This window comes from Pongo abelii, chromosome 18 (assembly GCF_028885655.2).
Source record: "Pongo abelii isolate AG06213 chromosome 18, NHGRI_mPonAbe1-v2.0_pri, whole genome shotgun sequence".
NCBI lineage: Eukaryota > Metazoa > Chordata > Mammalia > Primates > Hominidae > Pongo > Pongo abelii.
Genome location: NC_072003.2, coordinates 30,383,602 through 30,410,273, shown reverse-complemented (window position 1 = coordinate 30,410,273; position 26,672 = coordinate 30,383,602). Strand labels below are relative to the sequence as shown.

The following is a 26,672-nucleotide window of genomic DNA, read 5'->3' as shown; positions in this document are numbered from 1 at the left end:
GGCCATTGAGGGAAGCAAAGGCTGCACGCCGATTCTTCCTCCTTGGTCAGGGAAGTCACTGAGGTGCAGGAGGCAGAGGGCGACAAGTGGAAGCCCCTTCCCATTATTAAGGATCGAGAGCGGGCGTAATTTGGGATTTAACCCACCAGGCGGAAACACCAGGGCAATGGCGCAAACGGATAACCGGAAGTGCGTCACTCAACGGACGGGAGAATAAGCCGCAGGCCACCAATGGGAACGCCGCGTTCGCGTTCGCCCCGCCCCAAAGGAAGAAGAGTCCGCCTTTGCGACCGTATCCGCTAGCGCGGCCTGGGATGCGCTTGGGCTCCCTGGTGGGTAACGTGGGGAGTCAGGGGTTAGAGGGGAAAGAAGAGGGACTTCGAGGAAGGCGAGGGGAGGACCGAAGGTGGGGTGGGCGAGAGAGGCAGTGGGGTCCGGCCCAGGGGTCGGTCCCTGTGGGCTGTGGAACTCGGGGACGGGGGTCTTGGGGTTTCCCCCTTCTTGATGGGGAAACTGAGGCCCAGAGAGGGGCCGCAGAAGGCAGCGGACTGGGATCTCCTCCCGTAACACACACGGAGACATCTAAAAATCGTACTATTTAGTGAAAAATATTTTTAATCGTAATTACGATTTAACAGGCAAAGATACTTTTCATTGTAACAGGTGAAAAAGCAAAATACAAAATTCGATTCAAACTGTGATTACATCTATGGAAAATACAGCCTTTGCCGACCACTCTCTTTGTCCCGCCGCCCTCTGTGCTCTCTGTTTTGTGTACGGAGTTTCTTACTTTGTACAAGTCCGCAGCCGCTTATGTTACAGCCCCGAGGCCAGATGTGTTTAAAATCGAGGAGTTTTCGGAGTTTGGAAAGGTAAAGTCCCTATGTTCTATGTTAGGTTTCACCCTCAGAGGGGGCTGGAGCAGCGGCTTCTAATCAAATACACGACCCTTTCCACAGCTAAAGATATGAAGATATGCATATATTATATTGACCTGGTCGAGGTGGCTCACGCCTGTAATTCCAGCACTTTGGAAGGCTGAGGGGGGCGGATCACCTGAGGTTCGGAGTTCGAAACCAGCCTGGCTAACATGGTGAAACACTGTCTCTACTAAAAATACAAAAAATTAGCCGGGCATGGTGGTGCGTGCCTGTAATCCCAGCTACTCGGGAGGCTGAAACGGAAGGCTGAGGCAGGAGAATCGCTTGAACCCGGGAGGCGGAGGTTGCGGTGAATCAAGATCGTGCCACTTCACTCCAGCTTGGGCCACAAGGGCGAAACTCCGTCTCAAAAAAAAAAAAAAAATGCATATATTTACACTGTTGGGATAAATAACCATAAATAGCCTCACCTTAAGTCAGGTCAAGTTTTCCAATTTAAGAAACAAGTTTTGGTATTCAGACTTTTTTTTTTCCCCCCTGCATCCGATCATCCACTAGTATTCATACCTTTTTAGATTTGAGGGTTGCAGATGAGGGACCTGGATTGTAGTTGTTCTGTTCACTCACTTTTCTCACTCTCGCTGGATAGAGAGTGTCCTTGAAAACAGGAACTGTGCTGTTGTATGGTCACGTCTATCTCTGCCACCAACTCTTGTGTGTCACCTTGTGCCCTCTTAGTCTCAGTTTCCTCATCTGTAAGATGGGGTCAGTGACCCTTTGCTCATAAGGTTGTTCTGGTTTGGGTTAAATGAGGTCGGGCATGTGAAGCACTGGAATTGTATTAGCACCCGCACGAGTGGTGTGACTGAGATTTACTTATTCCACAAACATTTCTATTTTAAAATTATTAAATTTAAATAAATTGATTTAATTAATTAATGCATTTAATTAATTTAATAATAAATTTAAAAGTATAGATGTATTTCTTAAAATGTGGGTGATAATAATTTTAAAGATTTATATAATGCTTCAAAAGCCTTAGAAAAGGTTTTTTAAATTGGTTTATCTGTATAGCTGAACTCTTGAAACTTATAGCTAAAACACTAGGATTTATCTGCAGGGTTGCAGAGAGATAATTCTGCCTTAAATTGACTAAAACAAAAACAAAACCAGCCAACCTATGTTATACATGGGATTAAAACCAATTTTTCTCCCATTTTTTTCTCCTTTTTTCTTTTGCTGCCCACATGTGCCTTATTTTATGAGCCCGTTTTCTGGGCTTAGTTAAAAAAAAAAAATTCAATTCTAAACGTAATTTAGGAGTTTTTGTTCTTGAATAAAAAGGCATATACTTAAAAAAAAATCTATCTGGGAAAATATATTGAAATCATGCTGCTGAGCCTCATTTTCTTTGATGTTTTGGTTCTGTATTCTTTTATCATAACTTTTTAGCATTTAAAAATTTACTGATGTACATTTAAAGCCAATAAACTGTTTTAATTAATAAAAAAAAAGAGTAATTTTTTTTTTCTTTTTGTGACAGAGTCTTGCCCTGTCACCCAGGCTGGAGTGCAGTGGCGCGATCTTGGCTCACTGCAACCTCCACCTCCTGGGTTCAAGCGATTCTCCTGCCTTAGCCTCCTGAGTAGCTGGGATTACAGGCGTGCACCACCATGCCTGGCTGATTTTTGTATAAAATAAAATTATTTAAGTAGGTAATAGATGTCTATGGCTAATCCCACCATTCTCCCTACAGTCTCTTCTCATAGAGACAAGGGACATAATATGCATAAACAAACTTATGGTTGTCTTTCTTCCACTCCTACTTTCCCACCCCTTTTCTACCAAATTATAGCATTCAATCCTATCCTGTTCTCATTCTCATTTACATTTATTTTGGCTGTTATTTAACATATTCACATTACTTTTTTGTTGTTGTTGTTGTTGTTGAGAGTGGATCTTGCTATGTTGCCCAAGCTGGTCTTAAACTCCTGGCCTCAAGCAGTCCTTCCGCCTTGACCTCCCAAAGTATTGAGATTACAGGTGTGAATCACCATGCCCAGCCCATCACATTTAAAAACATTGTATGTAACATACCTATACAATTGTGTGGAAGTGTAAGTTTGAAGAACAAAAATAAAATGAACACTCATGTACCTGCCACCAAGTTAAGAAACAGACATTTTCAGATCCCCAAACCCCCCACTGAATCCTTTCTTCCCTCCTCAAAGATAACCACCGCCCTGAATATTGTGTTACTTGTTGCCTTGTTTTGCTTTGTAGTTTTTACCATGTATGTGTGTATTTCTAATGAATAAATGTATGCTTTTGCTGAGTTTTCGATTTTATGTAATAGGATCCTAAAATATATTTTGTGTGACTTGCTTATTGCACTTAACATTATCTTTTTGAGAAGTATGCGTGTTGATGTGAGGAGCTCTACTTTATCTTCATTGCTGATTTGAATTCTATGGGATGATTATATTGTTTTAATGTAGTTCTTCAGTTGGTAGGCATTTATACTGTTGCCAGACTTTTGTTATTACAAGATGCTTCCGTAAAAACATATTTCCTAGGGCAAATGTGGAAGTTTCTGTAAGGTAATACCTAATAGTAGATTTCTGGGGGTATGCAAATTTGCTAGTAATATCAACTGTTATCTGAAATGGTTACAATAATTTATACTCAGCCTGGAGTGGTGGCTCACACCTGTAATCCCAGCACTTTGGGAGGCTGAGGTGGGTGGCTTGCTTGAGTCCAGGAGTATGAGACCAGCTGGGGCAACAGGTGAGACCCCATCTCTACAAAAAATACAGAAATTAACTGGGCATGGTGGTGTGTGCCTGTAGTCACAGTTGCTAGGGGGTTCTGAGGTCAGAGGATCGATTGAGCCCACAAGGTCAAGGCTGCAGTGAGCTATGACTGTCACTTCATTCCAGCCTGGGCAACAGAGTGAGACCCTGTCTCAAAAAAAAAAAAAAAAAAAAAAAAGGAAAAGAATTTATACTCTTCCAGCAGCAGATGAAAGTTTCAACCTCAGCCATTCTTTTAAAATTTTTGCCTATCTGGTGGTGGCTAAGACATTCCTTCACTGTGGTTTTCATAATCATTTGTCTGATAACATTGAGATTGAGCATCTTTTTTCTGTATTTATTCATCATTTATGCATCCTCTTTTTTAAAATTTCTGTTGCCCATTTCTCTTTTACAGTTGTGTTTCCCATGCTGATTTGTAGGAATTCCTTATATAGTCTGAATATGAATCTTTTGTATTTTGTAGCTTATGTTTGTTTTAAATACCCTCCAGTTCGTATCCCCTAACCCCCACCTCTCTGGTATTTTTGGTGAATAGAGGCCCTTAATTTTAACAAAAGTCAAATTTATCAGTATATTCGTTTATGACCTGTACTTTTTGTATCTCTTAAAGAAATCTTCCCTACCCTTAGGTGATAAATATATTCTCTATATTGTCTAAAAGTCTTATAGTATTTTTCCTTATTATGACCTTATCCCTTCAGAATTGATGTTTGTATATAGTGTGAGGTAAGAATCAAATTTTATTCATTTTTTTACATATGGATAACAAGTTTTCCTGGCACCTTTTATTGGAAAGTTTGCTTTCATCTGCCATCAAGTATCCATATATGTATACCTTTCCGTTTCTGAGTTCTCTGTTCTGTTCCATTGATTGGTCTTATTTGTCTATCTCTGTACCATTACCACACTGTACTCATTACTCTAGCTTTATAAGAAGTGCTTTTTTTGTTTTGGTTCGTTTTTAGACAGGGTCTTACTCTGTCATCCTGGCTGGAGTGCAGTGGTGCAATCATGACTCACTGTAGCCTCGACATCCCGAGCTGAAGCAGCCCTCCCACCTCAGTATCATGAGTACCTGGGACTACAGGCGCATACCATCATGCCCAGCGATTTTTGTTTAATTTTTGTTTTTCGTAGAGACAAGGTTTCACCACATTGCCCAGGCTGGTGTTGAACTCTTGGGCTCAAGCAGTCTGCCACGTCAGCCTCCCAAAGTGCTGGGATTACAGGCATGAGCCATCACGCCCAGCAAATATGAGAAGTCTTTATAGCTGGTAGGACAAGTCCTTCTGCCTTTATTTTCTCCTAGGAATGTCTTTGCTGTTTTGCCTTTGTGTTTTCTATGTAAATTTTTAGAATCATCTTGTCAAATCACACACACACATACACAAAGCCTGTTGGGATTTTGACTGTAATTGCATTGATTCAATTGCATTGGGTCAATTTGGTTTTTAAAGTGATTGCTGCCAACATTTCATTTTTCAGTATGATGTTTGCTGCAGGTTTTTTGTAGATGTCACTTAGTAGATAAAAGATGTTTTCTTCGATTCCAGATTTGTTTTTGGTGTAGGTACATGTTGAATTTTATCAGTTGTATATTCTGCATCATTAAGATGATCATATGCTTTTTTAAAAAAACTTAGGTTTGGCAGTACACGTGAAGGTTTATTAGATAGGTAAACTCACGTCATAGGGGTTTGTTGTACAGCTTTTTTAATCACCCAAGAATTAAGCCCAGTACCCAATAGTTATATTTTCTGCTCTTCTTCCTCCTCCCAGCCTCCGCCCTCAAATAGACCCCAGTGTCTGTTGTTTCCTTCCTTGTGTTCATAAGTTTTCATCATTTAACTCCCACTTATAAGTGAGAACATGTGGTATTTGGTTTTCTATTCCTGTGTTAGCTTGCAGGGGATAATAGTCTCCAGTTTCATCCATGTTCCAGCAAAAGACATCATCTCATTCTTCTTTATGGCTGCATAGTGTTCCATGGTGTATATGTACCACATTTTCTTTATCCAGTCTGTCATTGATGGGCATTTAGGTTGATTCCGTGTCTTTGCTTCTGTGAATGGGGCTGCAGTGAACATTCCCGTGCATGTGTTTTTATGGTAGAATATTTCTATTCCTCTGGTATATACCCAGTAATGGGGTTGCTGGGTCAAATGGTAGTTCTGCCACACTGCTTTCTACAGTGGTTTAACTAATTTACACTCCCACCAACAGTATGTAAGGTTCCCTTTTCCCTGCAACCTTGCCAGCATCTGTTATTTTTTGACATTTTGATAATAGCCATTCTGACTGATGTGAGATGGTATCTCATTGTGGTTTTGATTTGCATTTCTCTAACGATCAGTGATACTGAGCTTTTTTCATATGCTTGTTGACCACATGTATGTCTTCTTTTGAAAAGTGTTGGTTCATGTCCTTTGCCCAGTTTTTAATAGGGTTGTTTGATTTTCTCTTGTAAATAGTTTGCAAATATTTTCTCCTATTCTGTAGGTTGTCTGTTTACTCTGTTGATAGTTTCTTTTGCTGTGCAGAAGCTCTCAAGTTTAATTAGATCTCATTTGTCAATTTCTGCTTTCATTGTGATTGCTTCTGGTGTCTTTGTCGTGAGATCTTTGTCCGTTCCTACGTCCAGGATGGTATTGCCTAGGTTGTCTTCCAGGGATTTTATAGTTGTAGGTCTTACATTTAAGTCTTTAATCCATCTTGAGTTGATTCCTGTATGTGCTGTAAGGAAGGGGTCCAGCCTCAGTCTTCACATATGGCTAGCCACTTATCCCAGCACCATTTATTGAATAGGGAGTCTTTTTCCCATTGCTTGTTTTTGTCATCTTTGTCAAGGATCAGGTGGTCATAGGTGTGTGGCCTTAATTTTGGGCTCTCTATTCTGTTCTATTGGTGTATGTGCCTGTTTCTGTACCAGCACCATGCTGTTTAGCCCTGTAGTATAGTTTGAAGTTGGGTAACGTGATGCCTCCAGCTTTGTTCTTTTTGCTTAGGATTGCTTTGGCTATTCAGGCTCTGTTTTGGTTCCATGTGATTTTTGTTTGTTTGTTTGTTTTTTTGAGATGAAGTCTCGCTCTGTTGCTCAGGCTGGAGTGCAATGGCGTGATCTCGGCTCACTGCAACCTCTGCCTCCCAGGTTCAAGCGATTCTCCTGCCTCAGCTTCCTAAGTAGCTGGGATTACAGGCGCGCGCCACCCCGCCCAACCAATTTTTGTATTTTTGGTAGCGACAGGGTTTCATCATGTTGGCCAGACTAGCCTCTTAACTCCTGACCTCAGGTGATCTGCCCGCCTTGGCCTCCCAAAGTGCTGGGATTACAGGCATGAGCCACCGAGCTTGGCCCTGTGTGAATTTTAAAATGCTTTTTCCTTTATTAATGTGGTGACTCACATTGATTGATTTTTAGATGTGAAACCATTGCTGGAATAAACCTAAGTGATGATATGTCATTCCTTTTACATATCTGGATTAAGTTTGTTAGCATTTTGCTTAGGACATACTGCAGCTGTGTTCATGAAAGATACTGGCTTGTAATTTTCCTTTCTTTTGACATTCTTGTTAGGTTTCAGGGCCAAATTAAGTTAGCCTTATCAGATGGGTTGGGGAGGGTTTGCTTTTTTTCTGGCGCTGAGATTGTGTAACATTTGAAATGATTTGTTTTTAGACTATTTGGTAGAACTTCTTGATAAAGTCATTGGGACCTGAAGTTTTCTTTGTGAGAAGATGGATTTTCTATAAAATGTCATTAATGGTTATAGGAGTGTTTAGGTTTTCAGATAATTCATTCATTAGTTTTGAATAAATTTCTTATGATTTTTTACATAGTTAAATTTCAGATTATTATAAATTATTGATAATATTTGTAAGTATCTTAATTGCAGATATTTGTCTCATCTGCAGTTAATTTCCTTTTTTTTCAAATATTGTTTATTTATAAGTTTTAGCTCTTGGAAAGTCTTGTCAGAAGTTTTTCACTTTTATTATGTTTTTTCAAAGAATAATTTTCGTTTCGTTGACCTTAGATAGATGCTTATTTTCAGTCTTTATTAATTTCTGCCCTTTATTATTTTCTCATTTTACCTTTCTTTGGAATTAATTTGTAGTTCTTTTTATAGCTTCTTTTTTTTTTTTTTTTTTGAGATGGCGTCTTGCTTTGTCACCCAGGCTGGAGTGCAATGGTGCCATCTCAGCTCACTGCAACCTCTGCCTCCCGCATTCCAGCGATTCTCATGCCTCAGCCTCCCAAGTAGTTGGGACTATAGGCACGCACCACCATGCCTGGCTAATTTTTGTATTTTTAGTAGAGATGGGGTTTCACCATGTTAGCCAGGCTGGTCTCCACCTCCTGACCTCAGGTGATTCACCTGCCTTGGCCTCTCAAAGTGCTAGGATTATAGGTGTGAGCCACCACAACCAGCCCCCGCAACCTTTTTTTTTGAGACAAGGTCTCACTCTGTTGCCCAGCCTGGAGTGCAGTGGTGTGATCACGGTTCACTGCAGCCTCGACCTCCCAGGCTCAAGCAATCTTCCCACCTCAGCCTCCTAAATAGCTGGGACTACGGAGGTGTGCCACTATGCCCAGCTAATTTTTGTGTTTTTTGTGGAGATAGGATTTTGCCATGTTGCTCAAGCTGGTTTTGAACTCCTGGGCTCACTGTGCCCAGCCTATAAGGAACTCTTATAATATAGAGGTAGATTTTATTCATTATTAATTTGATGAGGTTTTAAATCTGGTCTAACAGTCCTTGTCTTTAAGCTGGAACATTTAGTCTATTTTTATTCATTGTTATTACTAATCTAGTTGGATTATTTCTCCTGACTTACTTTGTTTTTTTGTGTTTGTTTTTCCTATCCTGGCTTTTTTTTCCTTTCTTTTGTTGCCATCTTTAGGGTTAAGTGATTATTTTTTCTCATTACATTATTCCCCTTTACTGTTTGGAAGTTAATACGCTATTTGTTTTTTTAAAAGTTGTTACTCTAGAAATTGTAAAATGCAAATGTAAAATGTATTCTTGTCCAGCTTCTACTCCTGACCAGCACAAGGCTATTAGAACACTAATCCCAGTGATTGCTCACCTCCCATTTGTGTTGTTATTTTTGTGTATTTAGTTTTTTAAAAACCTCACTCTTCTTACTATGGTATTAAAAACTTTTTTTAAAGATAGAAGCATTTCTTCTGATTTTTACTGTTTTATGCAGTTAACTTGGATTTAACCACATATTTACCAACTGTTTTTGCTCTTTATTCTTCCCTGCATTTTAGACCTTCCACCTTGTATCCCTTTCTTTCTTCCTGAACTGTGTGCTTCGGAATTTCCTTTAGGGAGCATCTGCTGGTCACTTGCTCTTTCAGTTTTTTGTTGTTTGGAAATGTTTTTGTCTTACCCTCAGTCTTCAGCTCGTTATAGAATTCTCTGTTGAGACACCCCCTTCCAGCATAGAAGATATGTTTCCACTGTGACCGGCTTCCATTGTTGCCATCGTGATGGCAGTCTACTTGTTGCTCTTTAGAAGTCATCTGACTTTTTCTTTGATTGCGTTTAATCTCTGGTATTGTGTGCTTTTACTGGGATGTACCTAGGTGGATATTTTAGAGTTTATTCTGCTTGAGATTTGATGGGATCACAATGGCAGTGATACATATCATTTGTCCCCACTGCCAAGCCTCGGTGATACCTCATCCCCTTTTGTAGGATCCTTTTAGGAGACTGCTTTCTGAAGTCTTTGCCTCCCATTTCTTTCCTCTACACCTCCATGATGCCAAAGGGGATAATCTTCCTAAAACACAGCTGGGCAACACCATCTTCCTGCTCCAAGACCCTTAGTTTGTAGAGATCCTTCGTTTGCAGGCTAGAAGTCCATTTTTTTTAGCCTAGCACATTCTAACCCTGTGCCCAGAACAACCACTGGCAAATACGGGGGTGCTAAGTACATTGACATGGAATGGCCCTAGTGATAGGAAATAAAGTTGATGACTGGCTGAATTTGAGGTTTAAGGAGAGGAGGACCAGAGTTCGATGCTCAGGTGTGTGGTATGATTGTGTGGACTGCACCGTCCACACCAGAGGATTTGCAAAAAGAAGGACTTGGGAGAGGAAAGGGGCTAAGGAGGTAGAAGGAGAGGATGAGTCTAATGTAGGCTTTGTTAAGGTGCAGATTTGGTGAGATGGAGGATGTTTTTCTAGCAGGCAATTGGAGGAACTGGTTATGAGATGGTGCATTTTCTCAGCCCTGAGGTCCAGTTGAGGATGTTGTTAAAGAACAGCACTGGTCGGGCGTGGTGGCTCACACTGTAATTCCAGCACTTTGGGAGGCTGAGGAAGGTGGATCGCCTGAGGTCAGGAGTTCGAGGCCAGCCTGGCCAACATGGTGAAACCCGTCTCTACTAAAAATACGAAAATTAGTCAGGCATGGTGGCGGGCACTGTAGTTCCAGCTACTTGGGAGGCTGAGGCAGGACAGTCACTGGAACCTGGGAGGCAGAGGTTTTAGTGAGCTGAGATCACGCCACTGCACTCCAGCCTGGGCAACAGAACGAGACTCCATCTCAGAAAAAAAAAAAAAAAAAAAAAAAAAAAAAAAAGAACAAAAGAACAGTAATTAGCAGTCTTGTGGATCTCTTATGTGCCAGGTATTTTGCAAGCCTTTGGTAGTTGTGACTCATTTAGGCTTCCTCTATGCCTTTAAGATAGCTAGTAGTTTCCCAGTTTTAGAGATGAAAAGACTAGGCCTTAGGGAGGCTGAGCATTGTTAGCTAAAAATGTTTGCGTGCTGTATTTGCCCAAGGCACCAGTGAACTTCTTGTCAGATCTTGACACCACCTAAAATGAATGTAAACACCTCAGAATTCCAGGACCCACTGCAGTCAGAACATCCAGGAAAGGGTTTGGGAATCTGTATTGTTAAAATGCACATTAGGAAATTCTTAGGATCAGGCAGATCTGGGACTTTCTGGTCTCAGTGCTTCCTGTTTAGTTCCAAATTCACATTCTTAGCCCCTGCACTGCGTGCTCCATGGCAGTAGCCAGCGTTTGGATCAGGGCTTGTGGAATAGTTTTATTAACTGTGATCTTTGTGGTTTGCGGAAAGATCCCATTTTGTTAGCGAGCAGGAGATTTAGAAAATAGTCTGAAGTCCTGCCATGATAGTTGTTTTATTAGCGGTTTGGGGAGAGGAGGAAACTAACATTTATTAGTGTTTACTAGTAGTTCTCTCAGTAATGAACTTTATTATAATTTTATGGTGAGAAAACGGGGCCTCTGCTCAATTTCTCCAAGGCCATAGATCTGGTAAAAAGGCTCAGCCAAGGGTTAGACCCAGAATTGCCTAATAGTAAAAATAGCTCAGACTTATTTAGTGCTTACTGTGTTATCAGGCTATTACATGTATTAATCCATCTAATCTCCGTAGCAATTCTGCAGAGGACATTTCTATCATTAGTCCCACTTTAGAGATCAGAAACCGAAGCCTGTGGGGACTAAGTTGCTGAATTTCACACGCCTAGTAAGTGGGAGAGCCAGGCCCTGAATCCCGGCATTCTAGCTCCAGAATCCACACCTCTTACCACTGCCCAGTCCTGATTTGCTGTGACTCGTGTTCTTCTTCTCACCTTTGTAGTAATCAGCATGAAGAATGACTTTTAAAAATGATAGCAAATTTATATTTGTTAATGTAAATTAGTACAAGACCCAGGACATTGCTTCTGATGTGCTTGGGGATGACTAGTGTCATTTACTTCCTTTTCAGTTCGTTCCCACATGCAGGGCAGCACAAGGAGAATGGGCGTCATGACTGATGTCCACCGGCGCTTCCTCCAGTTGCTGATGACCCATGGCGTGCTAGAGGAATGGGACGTGAAGCGCTTGCAGAGGCACTGCTACAAGGTCCATGACCGTGAGTACCATTTCCCTGTTCCCAGGGCACTCTGGTGCTGTGTTGATCAGGGACCAGTGACATAGGTACAATACCATGTAACTTGTTAACCGGTACTCCTGAGCTGAGCATTCAAGCCTCTTCACAATCTTTACACGGGCCCATCTTTGTAATTTCATCTTCCACTTTTATTTTTTTTCCAAGTAAACCTGACATTTAGCCCCATGGATAAAAACTTAGAATCTAAAGCTGTATCGTTGTGGTTCACACCAAGCCTCCAGGACCTGCCCCAGCCTCAGTTTCTGTATCTGTAAAGTGAGGATAGTAATTGTACTTAACACATAAGTAAGTGCGTAGTTCAGGGAATTGAGAGACATGGTATGTACAAGACACCTAGTGCAGAGACAGTGCCTAGTGGGCTATTGATGGACACAGGACAGCTTGGCTGGGTGCGGTGGCTCATGCTGTTTCCCTGCACTCTGGGAATCAAGGTGGGAGGATAGCTTGAGGCCAGGAGTTTGGGACCAGCCTAGGCAATGTAGCAAGACCCTCTCTATTTTTTTTATTTGAAAAAAAAAGAAAATAAATTATAAAACAAAAAAATGGGGGAGCTTAGCACAACACTTAAGGGCACAGCCTTAGACTGGGCCGGACCTGGAGAGTGTGTCCCTGCCCTGTGTCAGCTGAAGGTATTTGGGGCATCTTACGGAGCCACTGGGAGGGGCAAATAAGAAGCCCTTGGAGACAGGGCCTGGTGCTAAGTTCTAAGTAACTGGAGATGGCGGAAGAAACAGTAGAATCAGTGTTGACAGATCAGTTGAATTAGCATTGGCAGATATTGTTGAGTTGTGTGCCAATATGGGTAGATCTTACTGATTAGATTTTATGCAGTGACAAAGGTGATGAGTTATGCTTATTGTATGATGTGATTATGTTGTTTTTTTGTGAAGTACAAAATGATTTTCATTGGTTATGAATGCATTTGCATGTAAAGGCATAAAAGTGGACCAGAAGAAGACGCAGGACACTTGTGAGGTGCTTGTGAGGAGAAGCAGAGTGGGAGTGGGCTGTCAGCAGAGATCACAGGACCCTTCACTTTTATCCTCTTATGTTCTTTTATTAAAAAGAAAAGTCTTGAAGCCAACGTGACATTATTAGCCTAACAACATGACATTAATTAGTGTAGTCTAATGGTTGTCACCTCTGATGAATGGGAATGCAGGTGTTTGGTTTTTGTTCTGCCTTATTCTGCCTTTCTCTGTATTTTTAATTTTCAAAAGAAAAAGATAAAAAAATGACATAGAAGTGAGCCAAGCCAAGAGGTGTGAGAAAGGGCGTGTACAGGTACACAGGGAGCAAGTACACACACGTGAAGGGACACACAAAAAAGCAAAAAGATGCTTTCATTCTTAGTCCACAGGGATCCTGTAGCTCCTTGCAGTGAGCTGTGAAAGGGCGAAGGGACACCAGAAAAGGTGTCCCTCCTGTCCCCAAAGGCAAACACCTCATGAGTGCATTACATCTTCTTCCCAGCCACTTTTATGCCTTTGCATGCAAATGCATTCAAAGGTGATGAACATCGTTTTATACTTTTCAAAATGTGAAGGGACATGAGAAAAGGTAGGTGCCACATTTGGAGCACTGCAGTTTCTGCAGCATGTTAGAGTTCAAAGCCTGATCCCAGAGAGGTGAGCAGTGAACGGGAATAAGAAGGGGGAGACAGAACAGAAACAAATATTCTTTCAAGGTGTGCAAAGGAAGGAGGAATGAAAGAAGGTGGCGTGTTAGACAGAGAAGAAGCAGTTTGAAGTCTCTGGAGAGTAGCATCTGCATTCTCCAGAGCACTGGTCCATGGAGGTGTTCCATGGGGAGTTCTGGGAGCTCAGTAATGCCAGGAACAAGTTAGCCCGTTGAACTGTGTTTAATTCTGTGTATCCAAACCTAATTGACCTACTGATAACCTACACTGGGAACCCTAGACAAGAATATATGATGTGTGGGAAGAGAATACATTCTTTTCGTGTGTAGGTTTGTAGATCATGAAGAACCCTATACACCATAGTAATGGCTTTTTACTTCTGCGGACAGTGTGGACCTCTTGAAGTATTCAAAGCAGAGAGTGAGAGAGACAGTTTTAGGTTTGAGAATCATCCCCGTGGTGAAAGTAGATGTGCCGCAGTTGTACCAGCAGAGAAGGATCTTTGGTGAGAGACTTTTGTATTGAAAGGGGATGTTATACCTGTTAAGCTAGTTTCTCTTGCTCTTTAAAAAGCATAGTAGCGGCCGGGTGCGGTGGCTCACACCTGTAATCCCAGCACTTTGGGAGGCTGAGGAGGGTGGGTCACCTGAGGTCAGGGGTTCAAGACCAGCCTAGTCAACATGGTGAAACCCCATCTCTACTAAAAATACAAAAATTAGCCGGGTGTGGTGGTGCATGCCTGTAGTCCCAGCTACTTGGGAGGCTGAGGCAGGATAATTGCTTGAACCCGGGAGGCACATGCTGCAGTGAGCTGAGATCGTGCCCCTGCACTCCAGCCTGGGTAACAGAGCGAGACCATGTATCAAAAAAAAAAAAAAAAAAAAAAAGCATGGTTGGATTTTAAACCTACCCCTCAATATCCTCCAGAAATGGACATAAGAACGCTTGTCTTCAGCCTGAGCAACATGGTGAAACCCAGTCTCTACCAAAAGTACAAAAAATTAGCCAGGTGTGCTGGCACACACCTATGGTCATAGCTACCCAGGAAGCTGAGGCAGGAGGATCCCTTGAGCAGGGGAGGTGGGCGTTGCAGTGAGCTGAGATTGCACCACTGCACTCCAGCCTGGGCAACACAGTGAGCCCGCATCTCAAAAAAATAAAAGAATGATTATGTTAATCCTAAATCTCTTATTTACATGACAATTTAGTCCTTTTCTCTTTTTTTCTCCCGTGAGTCTTGACTGTAAGCTTTCATGTTGGTGGGGAAGTTTCATAGCTCACTGCAAGGAGCCACATGATGCCTTGGTACTAAGACTGAAAGTGTTTTTGCCTTTATTTGACCTTTAAAATTGCTATGATCTAATTTAGGAAAGTCCTGAAGAATGTGTCTAGGAATTGATTTATTCTTCACACTGTGTACCATTTCTTTGCACCTAGATATGGTTATGGCCAGGGTGAACAGGGTAAAACAATCTGTTTTCTCCTATCCTCATTTAAGAAAAATGCCAAAAAATTTCTTACTGCATCTTCTTGTTATTAGGGAGATTTTAAACAAGAAATGACAGAAATTATCTAAACTTAAGTGAATACTCGCAAGACCCAATATTATTATTTTCCTATCTTTTGAAGAGATGGCCAGGAAAGTCCCCTTGTACCAACTAGAAAAATATTTAGCTTCTAGGAAAATTATGAAACAAAGGAGTGATTGAAATTGCAAGTCATTCTAATTGCCATTTCCCAGGGTGTTTGTCCAGTTTATCAAATCACTTCTTATTCTAGGCTTTGGTTTGGGTTCTCTTCTTACTGTCGTTAAGGGGAAACAAAGTCCCCAATTCTCCTGGCTAGTGAAGAGTTTAGATTTTGTTCTCAAGTTCAGTGCAGGCCTTGGGTCGAGCCTTTCAGAATGGCGCCGGGGACCTGTGTTCTTAGAGGACCTTAGATTTTTGAGTCAGCACTTGCATCCACACATACGTTTATTCAACCAGCAAAGCTTCCCTAGAATCTCAAGTGAGCCAGGCCTCTGTGCTAGGGACTGGTGACTCAGAGATTAAATTTTTATTTTACCGTGGCTCTCATGAGTCATACAGCAGGGGTCAGATGATTCCAATATAGGCCTCCTTGACAGAAGTAGGCACAGGAGGCCTCAGGGGTGGTGGAGAAGGCTTGGGTTTGAGGTTTTCCACTTTTGGCCAGTATGGAGCAACAGGGCTCAGTACACCTTCTTGCCTGAAACAATTCAAAAATAGACAAAGTATAAAACACTGGACATTCGTCAGTCAAGGCCAGTGATCTTTCGAGAGATGGGCAATGAGGGTTTCTTTTTCTCTTGACACTTGATGTGGTATCTTTTCTAACACTACTTCTCCAGTTCTCTAGATAACAACTGGGCATTCCATAATTCAGTTTAATTCTGACACTATCTGCCTGGAGTTAGCATCAGATCCTACAAGTTAAAGGGCTCAGTGTCACAAGACTGACCCAACTTAAGACACCAGTTATAAGTCCCGGGCTACCTGTGTTTCTGACCAGTGGCTACACATCAGTGGTTCCCATAACTCCCTCTTTGGGTTTGATAATTTTCTAGAATGATTCATAGAACTCAGGAAAACACTTTACTTACATTTTGACTTACGTGGTTTTTTATAAAGGCTACAACTCAGGAACAGCCACATAGGAGAGATCACAGGGCCAGCTGTGGGAAGTGGGGGTGGCATGGAGTTTCCGTGACCTCTCTACGTGCACCACCGTCTCAACGCCTCTGTGTGCTTAATAACCTGAAGCTCTTCAAATCCTGTCGTTCAAGGGTTTCTTTTTCTTTTTATTTTTTTTGAGACAGAGTTTCGCTCTTGTCGCCCAGGCTGGAGTGCAATGGCAAGATCTCGGCTCACTGCAACCTCTGCCTCCCAGGTTCAAGCGATTCTCCTGCCTTAGCCACCTGAGTAGCTGGGACTACAGGTGTGAGCCACCATGCCCAGCTAATTTTTGTATTTTTAGTAGAGACGAGGTTTCACCATGTTGGCCAGGCTGGCCTCGAACTTCTGACCTCAGGTGATCCGCCTGCCTCTGCCTCCCCAAGTGCTGGGATTACAGGCATGAGCCACCGCGCCCGGCTAAGTTTTAAATTATTTGTAGAGACGGGGGTCTTCTTCTGTTGCCTAGGCTGGTCTTGAACACCTAGGCTCAAGTGATCATCCTGCCTCAGCCTTCCAAAATGTTGGGATTCAGGTGTGAGCCACTGCACCCAGCCCAGTTTCAGGTTTTATAGAGCCTGTTGATTATTGAATTTGGCACACTCTAAGAAAAATAATCCCACAAAATTGTGAATCCACCATTAGAAATGATTTGAAATATTTATTTAGCCACCGCGCCTGGCCATTCCTGGGTTTCTATGGAGGTTTTTTTACACAGGCATGATTGATCAGTCACTGGCTGTTGACGAGTCCTTCCATCTCCAGTCCCTCTCTTCTCCTCAGATATGGGGAGTGGTTGAAAGTTCCATGTTTTTTATTGAGACTTGGTCATTCTGGTGACCAGCCCCCATCCTAGGGGCCTACCAAGAGTTGCCTCATTAGAGCAAAAGATGCTTCTATCACCTATATGACTCAGGGAATTCTAAGAGTTTTAGAAGCTCTGTACCAGGAACCTGGGGGAAAGACCAAGTAACTTTCTTCTGCCACAAGCGATAGTGGGAGTGAGCAGTACAGCTGCCCCAGCTCAGTGCCTTTAGAAAGTTTCTAGGCCGTCGCACAGGGGAAACCCAGGCAGAGCTAGGCAGCCTCCCTGCGTTGAGGAGATGGAGATGAGAGTTCAGGGAGACTAAGGCAGGTAGAGGTTGCAGGACAGAGTACTTACAGTGGAGTATAAGGTGGACGAGAGGTGCACAGAGAGAAAACTTGAGATGTCCAAAGTGCCCCTCCACTCAAGGATCCCGCTGAGAACTGATGAGCAAGAAAACTTCTTAAGGCCAGGGAGAGAACTAGTTGAAGGATTAGAGAAAACAATGCCAGCTATTCACAGAGCTGGGAGTAGTGCCCGGCCCAAACATTTGAGGAAGAACTCACACCATTTCTACCCAAACTCTTCTGTAAAATTGAAGAGAATATGTTACAACTAATTCTATGAGACCTGCATGATTCTGATACCATAACCAGACAAAGACATTGCGAGGAAAGAAAACCCCAAACAAGACTCCTCATGAGCATAGATGTTAACATGCTAAACCCAATTGTGGCAAATCTAATCTAACAATGTTTACAAAGGATGGTACAACATAACCAAGTAGGGTTTATCCTGATTTTGCAGGGTTGATTTAGTATTAATATTTGAAAATCAGTGTAATTTACCATATTAAGCTAAAAAAGAAAAATCTTGTGTTTATCTCAGTAGGTACAGAAAAAGTATTTGACAAAATCTCATGTCTGCCCTGGTGTGATGTACCAGAAAGTTTTTTATAGGAAGCTAAGGGATCCTAAGTAGCAGGGGATAAGTAGGATAAATAGGCTTACAGCACAAGTGAGGAGTCTGAACTCTACAGAGTTTTATTTTTATTTATATATATATATATTTTAAATAATTAAAATTAAGGCTGGGTGCGGTAGCTCACGCCTGTAATCCCAGCACTTTGGGAGGCTGAGGTGGGCAGATCACCTGAGGTCGGGAGTTCGAGACCAGCCTGACCAACATGGAGAAACCCTGTCTCTACTAAAAATACAAAATTAGCTGGGCGCGGTGGCGCATGCCTGTAATCCCAGCTGCTCGGGAGGCTGAGGCAGGAGAATTGCTTGAACCCGGGAGGCAGAGGTTGCAGTGAGCTGGTATCGCACCATTGCACCCCAGCCTGGGCAACAAGAACAAAACTCCATCTCAAAAAAAAAAAAAAAAATTAAATTAATTTCATTTATTTTATTATTTTATTTTATTTTTTAGACAGAGTCTCAAAAAAGTCTCAAAAAAGCCTCCCAGGCTTCTTTCAGGAGAAAGACAAGAATGTCTGTTCTCACCACTTTTCGTTCTAGCTAGTGTACTCAGGCGAGAAAAAGAAACAAAAGGTAGCTGGATTGGAAAGGACGACACGATAAAACTGTCAGTTCACAGACAACATGATCATCTGTGTAGAAAATCTGATGGAATCTACAAAAAATCTTCTGGAACTAATAAGTGAGTTTAGTAAAGTTGTAGGATACAAAATCAACATCCAAATACCAATTGTTTCTCTATATGCTGGCAATGGATAATCAGAAATGGCAATGTAAAAATAGCACCATTTATAATAACATTAAAAATAAGAAATGCTTAGGAATAGATCTGGCAAAAATGTGTTAGACCCGTACACTGAAAACTACAAAACATTGTTGAGAGAAGTCAGAGGAGATTTAAATAAGTGGAAAGACATAGCATGTTCATGGGCTGGGAAATTCAGTATTGTTAAGGTATCAATTCTCCCCAAATTGATCTATAGATTCAAAGAAATCCCAGTTAGATCCCAGCAAGGCTTTTTATAAAAATTAACAAGCTGATTCTGAAATTCACATGGAAATGTAAAGGACCTAGAAGAGCCAAAAGTATTTTGAAAAAGACAAACTTGAGGAACACTGCCTGATTTCAAGACTTACTGTATGGCTGTCCTATCAAGACAGTGTGGTAGTCATGTCATGATGGACAAACAGATGAAGGGAAAAAAATAAGAGAGCTGGATACAGACCCACACATAAGTGGACAGCTGAATTTTGACAGAAATGCAAAGGTAATTTAGTGGAAATAGTCTTTTCCAAAATGAGTGCTGGAATAATTGGATATGCATAATCAAAAAATGAACTGCAAGCCATACTTTGCACCAAATACAAAAATTATCTCAAAATGAGTCATAGACCTAAATGTAAAACCTGAAACTATAAAACTTCCAGAAGAAAACATAGGAGAAAACCTCTGTGACCTATGATTAGTCCAAGATTTCTTGGCTCCAAAAGCATGCTCCGTAAGAGAATGACTCGATAAACTGAACTTCACAATTAAAAATTTACATTAAAAAATACGCTTTAGAGACTGAAAAGGCAAGCAAAATACTAAGAGAAAATATTTGCAAATAATATATTTAATGAATGACTTGTATTCAGAATATATAGAGAATTCTCAAAGCTCAAAAATAAGAAAACATTCAACTTGGCTGGGCGTGGTGGCTCACACCTGTAATCCCAGCACTCTGGGAGGCTGAAGCGGGTGGATTGCTTGAGCTCAGGAGTTTGAGACCAGTCTGGGCAACATGACAAAACTCCATCTCTACCAAAAAATACAAAAATTAGTCAGGCATGGTGGCATGCACCTGTAGTTTCAGCTACTTGGGAGGCTGATGTGGGAGGGTTGCTTGAGCCTGGGAGGCAGAGGTTGGAGTGAGCTGAGATTGTGCCACTGCACTTCAGCTTGGGTGACAGAGGGAGATCCTGTCTCAAAAAAAGAAAAAGAAAAGGAAAAACATACAACCCAGTAAGAAGTGTACAAAATATTTGAACACTGCAAATCAGTTGTACAGATGGCAGATGAGCACATGAAAAGATGCTCAACATCATTAGACATTTAAAAAATGCAGGCCAGGCATGGTGGCTCACACCTGTAATCCCAGCAGTTTGGGAGGCCAAGGTGGGCGGATCACGAGGTCAGGAGATTGAGATCATCCTGACCAACAGGGTGAAACCCTGTCTCTACTAAAAATACAAAAATTAGCCAGGCTTGGTGGCGGGTGCCTGTAGTCTCAGCTACTTGGGAGGCTGAGGCAGGAGAATTGCTTGAACCCAGGAGGCGGAGGTTGCAGTGAGCCGAGATCATGCCACTGCACTCCAGCCTGGGGACAGAGCGACACTCCATCTCAAAAAAAAAAAAAAAAAAAAAGCAAACTAAAACCACAGTGAGCTACCACTGCATGTGTATTAAAATGGCTAAAATGAAGAAGACTCTGCAAGGCAAGTATTGGTGAGAACATGGAGGAACCGGTACTCTAATATACTACTGTTGGGAATGTAAAATGGGACAGCCATTTAGGAAAACAGTGTGGCAATTTCCTGATTCAGCCATTCCTGTCTTAGGCATTTACTCAAGATATATGAAGCCATATGCCCGCACAAAGGCTTGTGCAGAGATAGAGTATCTTTATTTGTAATGGCCCCAAATGTGAACACCTAATTGTCCATTTGCAGGTGAACAGATGAACAGACTGATAAATCCATACTACTTAGCAATAAAAGTAAGTGAGCTCTTCCTACATGCTAGAATATGAATGAATCAGAATGATTTTGCTGAGTGGAAGAAGTGAGGTGAAAGAGTATGAAGCAATTTTTTTTTGTTTTGTTGTTTTTTGTTTTTTTTTGAGACGGAGTCTTGCTCTGTCGCCCAGGCTGGATTGCAATGGCGCAATCTCCGGTCACTGCAATCTCCGGTCACTGCAACCTCCGCCTCCCAGGTTCAAGCGATTCTCCTCCCTCAGCCTCCTGAGTAGCTGGGACTACAGGTGTGTGCCACCATGCCCAGCTAATTTTTTTGTATTTCTAGTAGAGATGGGGTTTCACTGTTAGCCAGGATGACCTTGATCCCCTCACCTCATGATCTGCCCGCCTCAGCCTCCCAAAGTGCTGGGATTACAGGTGTGAGCCACCGTGCCCGGCCATATGAAGCCATTTATGTGAAATTCTAGACAATGTGTACCTGACTGTAATGACAGGATGGTTCAGTGGTTGCATGGGGATGGCATAGAGGAGGGATAGGATGGGTAGGTGAGAGGGATTACAAAGAGGCACAAGGAAATTTGGTGAGTATATTAGTCCGTTCTCACGCTGCTAATTAAAGACATACGCGAAACTGGGTAATTTATCAAGGAAAGAAGTTGAATTGACTCACAGTTCAGCATGGCTGGGGAGGCCTCAGGAAACTTACAGTCATGGTGGAAGGGGAAGCAGACACATCCTTCTCCACATGGTGGCAGGCAGGAAGGAGAAGTGCTGAGCAAAAGGGGAAAAGACCCTTATAAAACCATCAGATCTCTTGAGAACTCATTCACTGTCACAAGAACAGCATGAGGGTAACTGCCCCCATGATTCAATTACCTCCCACCAGGCCCCTCCCACGACATGTTTGGATTATGGGAACTACAATTCAAGATGAGATTTGGGTGGGGACACAGCCAAACCATATTGGGGGTGACGGAAATATGTCTTTGCAATCCAATATGTATTTTACACTTAGTTTAGACTGGCTCCATTTTAAGTGCTCAGTAGCCACATGTGCTATTTGTAGAATGTTCCTCAGCTTAGGTTTGTCTGGAGCTTCCTCCTAATTAGATCTAGGAATTTTAATTTTGCAGATATAATATGGAAGTGGTGTTGTGTTCTCTCTGCATCCTACCAGGTCGGCTACGGTGTTGATGGGGTCAGCCAGGTTTCTCCAGTGTACAATTACTCTTTTTCTCTGTGATTAATAAGTATATTGCAGGGAGGTACTTAGAGACAAGGTAAATATCTCATTCTTGGCCCGGTGCAGTAGCTGATGCCTGTAATCCCAGCAGTTTGGGAGGCTGCAGCAGGCGGATCACTCAAGCTCAGGAGTTTGAGACAAACCTGGGCAACATGGCGAAACACTGTATCTACATAAAATAAAAAAATTAGTCGGGCCTGGTGGCGTGAGCCTGTAATCACAGGTACTCAGAGGCTGAGGTGGGAGGATCCCTGGAGCTCAGGAGGCAGAGGTGGCAGTGAGCCAAGATGGTGCCAGTGCATTCCAGCTGGGTGACAGAGCAAGACCCTGTTTCAAAAAATAATCCCATTTTTCATCCCATTTTTACCTATTAGTTTTAAAATACTTCCTTGGATTCATTCTTATTTTATGGTTGCCAGATTGCTATGAGGTACAGTTCTATACTCTCTAGCACTAACATTTTAGAACTAATTATACTGTATTATTATGTTTAATGTTAATTTTTATGAAGTTTTAAATTATCTGTTGTTTTAAGGACAAGTTAGGTAAAAATGTCTGAAGTTTTAGATTTAAAAATTTAGATTTAGAAATACTTCAGTGAGCAGAGTAAATAATTTGATGTTTGGGCAAAAACCAGGTCGCTGAAATACATGTGTCAAAACTAGATGAGTGAATCAAGTATCATAGTCACGTTGGGGTTTGATAAAGATTTTCCATTTTTGTCAACTCTCTTATCTGCCTTCATCCCGGGTTTGTTCCTAGCGTGCTGACTGACATGCCTGTATCTGCTTTGTCGTCTCACACTGGCCTCCTATACATCATCAGGCTACGTGCGTTGATGGTGAATCAGCGATGTTAACATTTTGGTTTAGTATTCCATCCTGTCTGTGGTCCTATTTGTAAGCACCTTCTCTTTCCAAGGAAGACTCAGTCATAATTAGAAGCTGGCTCCAAGTACATTTTCCTTCTGTTCTTAGTGATTTCATTTATAGTTTTCCCCTTTGGCCATGATGAACAGTTAATCAGCATACCGCTGTCAGAGCCGGTCTGCCTTTCAGTTAATCAAGGGAGATAAAGTCTGGGATCATAACTGAAAAGTGGCAAAAAATGAGTGTGAAAAGTAACATCTAACGTGTGACTTGATGAATTTCTCAACATACAGAATTGACAGCCGGCAGTTATTAAGTGCTTAGACAGGAATCTTTGGGTTCAAGAAGCTCTGTAACCACAAGGAGATTGATGTTGCTTTTGTGTCTCTGGCTCTTGCTGGCCTAGATGTGTCCAAGTCCTGCCCGTTCTTCCTGTCTGCAGCATGGGGGTCCAGGCTGGATGGCTCCACTGCAGCCCTTTCAGGCCAGCATGGAGTTGCTGAGCCAGGATTTCTGTGCGCTTCATGCTCCCCTAAGCGCACACATCATGTGTTTGGGAATGCATTTGGAACTGGATCCCAGACATGAGAGAGGTTATGTGCTGATGGGTGGAAGTACTGGGAATGGATCCAGTGGGATTACCACAGACCCCGCTGGCTGGAACAGGGAAGCCATTTTTCAAAGGCATGAATTCAAGTCCTGTTTCTTCCAGGGTCTGGGGAAAGTTCTTTTACTTTTCTGAGTCTCAGCTTTCTGTGTTATAAGGGACATCACATTCATTTCATGGAAGTCTTGAGGATTAAGCAAGGGAATGTATGTTCAGCGCCTGGCACAGAGTACTTGTGGGCACATGTTCACTTCATGCTCACCACTGCCTCTTCCTTCCTTTTCTGCCCCTTAACTTGCCATCTAATCCCAATTGCTGGGGGTGAGTGGTGGGGGGTGACTATCAGAAGACCCATGGTGCTGGTATGATAGTGTGATAGGAATTATTGTATAGACCACAGGGCTGAATTCTCTTGTTGGGGTTTTCCTAGAAAATTCACAAAGCATGGTCACCACTTGTACCATGCATCTTCCTCGGTTCGTTGACAGATATGTCTTGAGTGTCAGCTGAATGTTGGGGTGCTGTGGTGAATAGGATGAGCAGATCCCAGCCTTCAGGGAGCTGGCATTCTGCTTAGAAAGAGAAAGACCGCAACTCGGAGGCAGACAGTGCGGTAGTTTGGGGTGCTAAGTGCTGGAAGGAAGCATTGAGTCCCTCGGTAGAGTGGGCCTGGGGTGTGGCTTTGGCCAGGGCCTCTGCTCAGACCTTTCTGTGGAGCTGCCATATGTGGCGATGCTCGGGTGATGAGGGGCAGCCCTGCAGAGATACGCGGGAGACGCTTTCCAAGGGGAAGGCAGCATGAGTGAAGGGGCTGAGATGGGGAGGAGCTTGGTGTGGGGGAGTGGCGAACAGAAAGGCAGGTGGCAACATAGGTCAGGGAATGGAGCCCCAGACAGCTTCCAGGCTGAGTGCCAGGACCTGGCTCCACTCAGCTGCATGTGGAGGACAGACAGATGGAGAAGGCTAGAGGGGACACCAGGAGAATGTTGGAGGCTGTTGTCTGCTTCAGACTGTAGTGAGTGGGGAAAGGGAAGGGCGTGCGCCTGTCAGAGCTACTCCAGTCAGCCGTCTTCATACCAGCCACTTCTTAGCCCCTGCTTAGCCCAGAATGGGCACCAAATTGAGTCCTTCACGGATAAAGTGTGAACACAAACGGAGACCAGGCAGCAGAACAGGCAGTGGCTGCTTATTTAGAGCTTGCTCCAGCAAGGGAGGCAGCCTCCACTTGGGTTTAGCAGAGACTCCAGGTAGGCAGAGGAGTGGGGAGGCTTCAGGTGTGCCCTGAGTGGAGGCTGCTGGCCAGGGCAAGGTGGAGACAGCTAACCAGAAGTGGGGCGTCCTGTGTGATTGGTTAGAAGTGCATATGTGGCTTTCTCTGGTTTGTTGTCGCTTAGAAACAGGGATAAAAATTAAGGAAGCTGGCGAGCATGGTGGTACATGCCTGTAGTCCCAGCTACTTGGGAGGCTGAGGCGGGAGGAACACTTGAGGCTAGGAGTTTGAGACCAGCCTGGGCAACATTGCGAGACCTCAGGGTCTGCAGAAAAAAACAAAGTTAGCTGAGCATAGTGGCTCGTGCTTGTAGTCTCAGTTACTGGGGAGACTGAGGTCGGGGGATCACTTGAGCCCAGGAGTTCGAGGCTGTAGTGAGCTATGATTGCACCAGTGCTCTCCAGCCTAGATGACAGAGCGAGACCCCATCTCTAAAATATAAAATAAAATCAATTAGGGTAGTATCAGTTACTGATCCTGCCTTGGTCCTTTTGGGCCATGATTGTGGGTTAGTTTTGGCTTCTGGACTGGTTGCTAGGGGACTGGCCTGGCTTCCTGCAGGTCTGACTTAGAGGTGGTGGGCTGGCTTTCTGGGCAGTTGATGTAGATTTTGGGTTGGAGTTCCGCTTTTATACGTGGTCTGGCCATTGGCTGCAGCCCATTGGCCGTTCGTATGTTCAGTCTCTCAGAAGAATGAGTGTAACACGGTCCATTCCTTTGAGCTGCTCACAGTCCAGCCTGTGAGAGAAATAGTAACTGCTTAGCTGGTGGGTCAGGGAACAGAGTGACCTCGTTAATCACCGTGTCTCATGACAGCAGGTTTCCCGCCCACATCGGAATTGGGAGACGGTGAACTGTCAGCGGTATATAACTTACAGGCATTGTTTGTTTGCACTATAGTGTTTGTAATTTTTAAGAATTACCAGGTTAAACAGAAAACAACCGCCAGGAGATTCTGTGTAAACACCCAAAGCTCGGGCACTTGGCTGGAGCAGAGCAGTGCTGCCTTCTTTGGTAGAACGCATGCCGCCAGCTCCCTGCTGTGCCCACAGCTGTCTGCAGCTGTGCTTCCTGCCTGCCTCTGTAGGCATCGGATTTGTCCATTTTCACTTCGCTCAGTGCAATCTGAGCAGGGGGAAACTTACCCAACAAGGATCAGGAAGAACTGCTCTGGTTTCAGGGGCTGGGGTGACCGGAAGCCTCCTCTCCCGTCCCCTGCAGAGCCCCTGTATCAGCTCTGTGAGGGCTCCTGCATGGGTAGGGGTGGGGACCAGAGCGCCACAGAAGGTGTAAGAGCTGCCACTCATCTCAAGGATAGATGGACCAACTGTTTTCAGTGGGTGTGATTAAGATGAAATGTGTATGAACAGCATCAGTAGCAAAATATATAGTAGTTTATGTTTCTCATGACGATTTCCATTATGATCCAGAACTTTACCGTGATAAACCAGTGGGCACTGCTTTATTGCCAGTGGGAGTCCTGACTGATAGACCTCCAGCCAGGGGAAGGTCTCATAGATGCTGCATAGATAGGGACAGCAAGTGGATGTCCCCATCACCACTCCTGCAGTGGTGTCATAGGTTTTAGTACCATAAATGCATGCAGCTGAGATGCAGGTACTGTGCCCAGTAACATAAAATAAGTTTTATGCTCTGTCATTTGAGTGAGGCTAAAGAGCAGACTTTCTGATTGTAATAAACTTCTGATTGTAATAAACTTCTTGAGTTTAAGAAGAAAAGAACTCTGTGTACAGATCTCAGAACAATAGGTTTTAAAACCGTACGTTATTAAAATCCTATTTCTTCTCTACAGTCAGAGTGCTGAGCTAATCTACCTTGTCACACGACACTCATTTTTCTCTTTAGATTGAGATTCTTGAGGGTCAAGGAGTCAAGTTATATGATTGTTGAGCACTGAAGTATTTTTACAACATTTTATTATGGAAAAAGTCAAACAGAAAAGTGGAGAGACTGATGCAGTGAAGCCCTGTGTGCCATCACTCAGTTCCGATGATGAACGCAGGACTGATCTTGTTTTATGTTTGTACCTGCTTACCCACGTTATTTTGAGGTATTCTCAACATCATTGCATGTATATGTAAGAATTTTTTTCTGATGAATGCCCACATCCTTTCGTGATTGCATCCAGCTAATGGCCAGACATCTGGTTTCTGGTCTGGACTTTGTCAC

At 43.0% G+C, this 26,672-nt stretch overlaps 1 protein-coding gene across 3 annotated transcripts in view; it reads left to right on the top strand.

The window, feature by feature from the left end:
* Window positions 1-215: 215 nt before the first annotated feature.
* NSMCE1 (NSE1 homolog, SMC5-SMC6 complex component) overlaps window positions 216-26,672 on the top strand; it is a 43,218-nt gene continuing 16,761 nt past the window's right edge. For 2 of the 3 annotated variants that reach the window (XM_054533055.1, XM_063717062.1), the window contains exons 1-2: window positions 216-332; window positions 11,455-11,601. In XM_054533055.1, coding sequence (XP_054389030.1) covers window positions 11,466-11,601 — 136 coding nt within the window. In that variant the 5' untranslated portion in view covers window positions 216-332; window positions 11,455-11,465. 3 annotated transcript variants of the gene reach the window in all.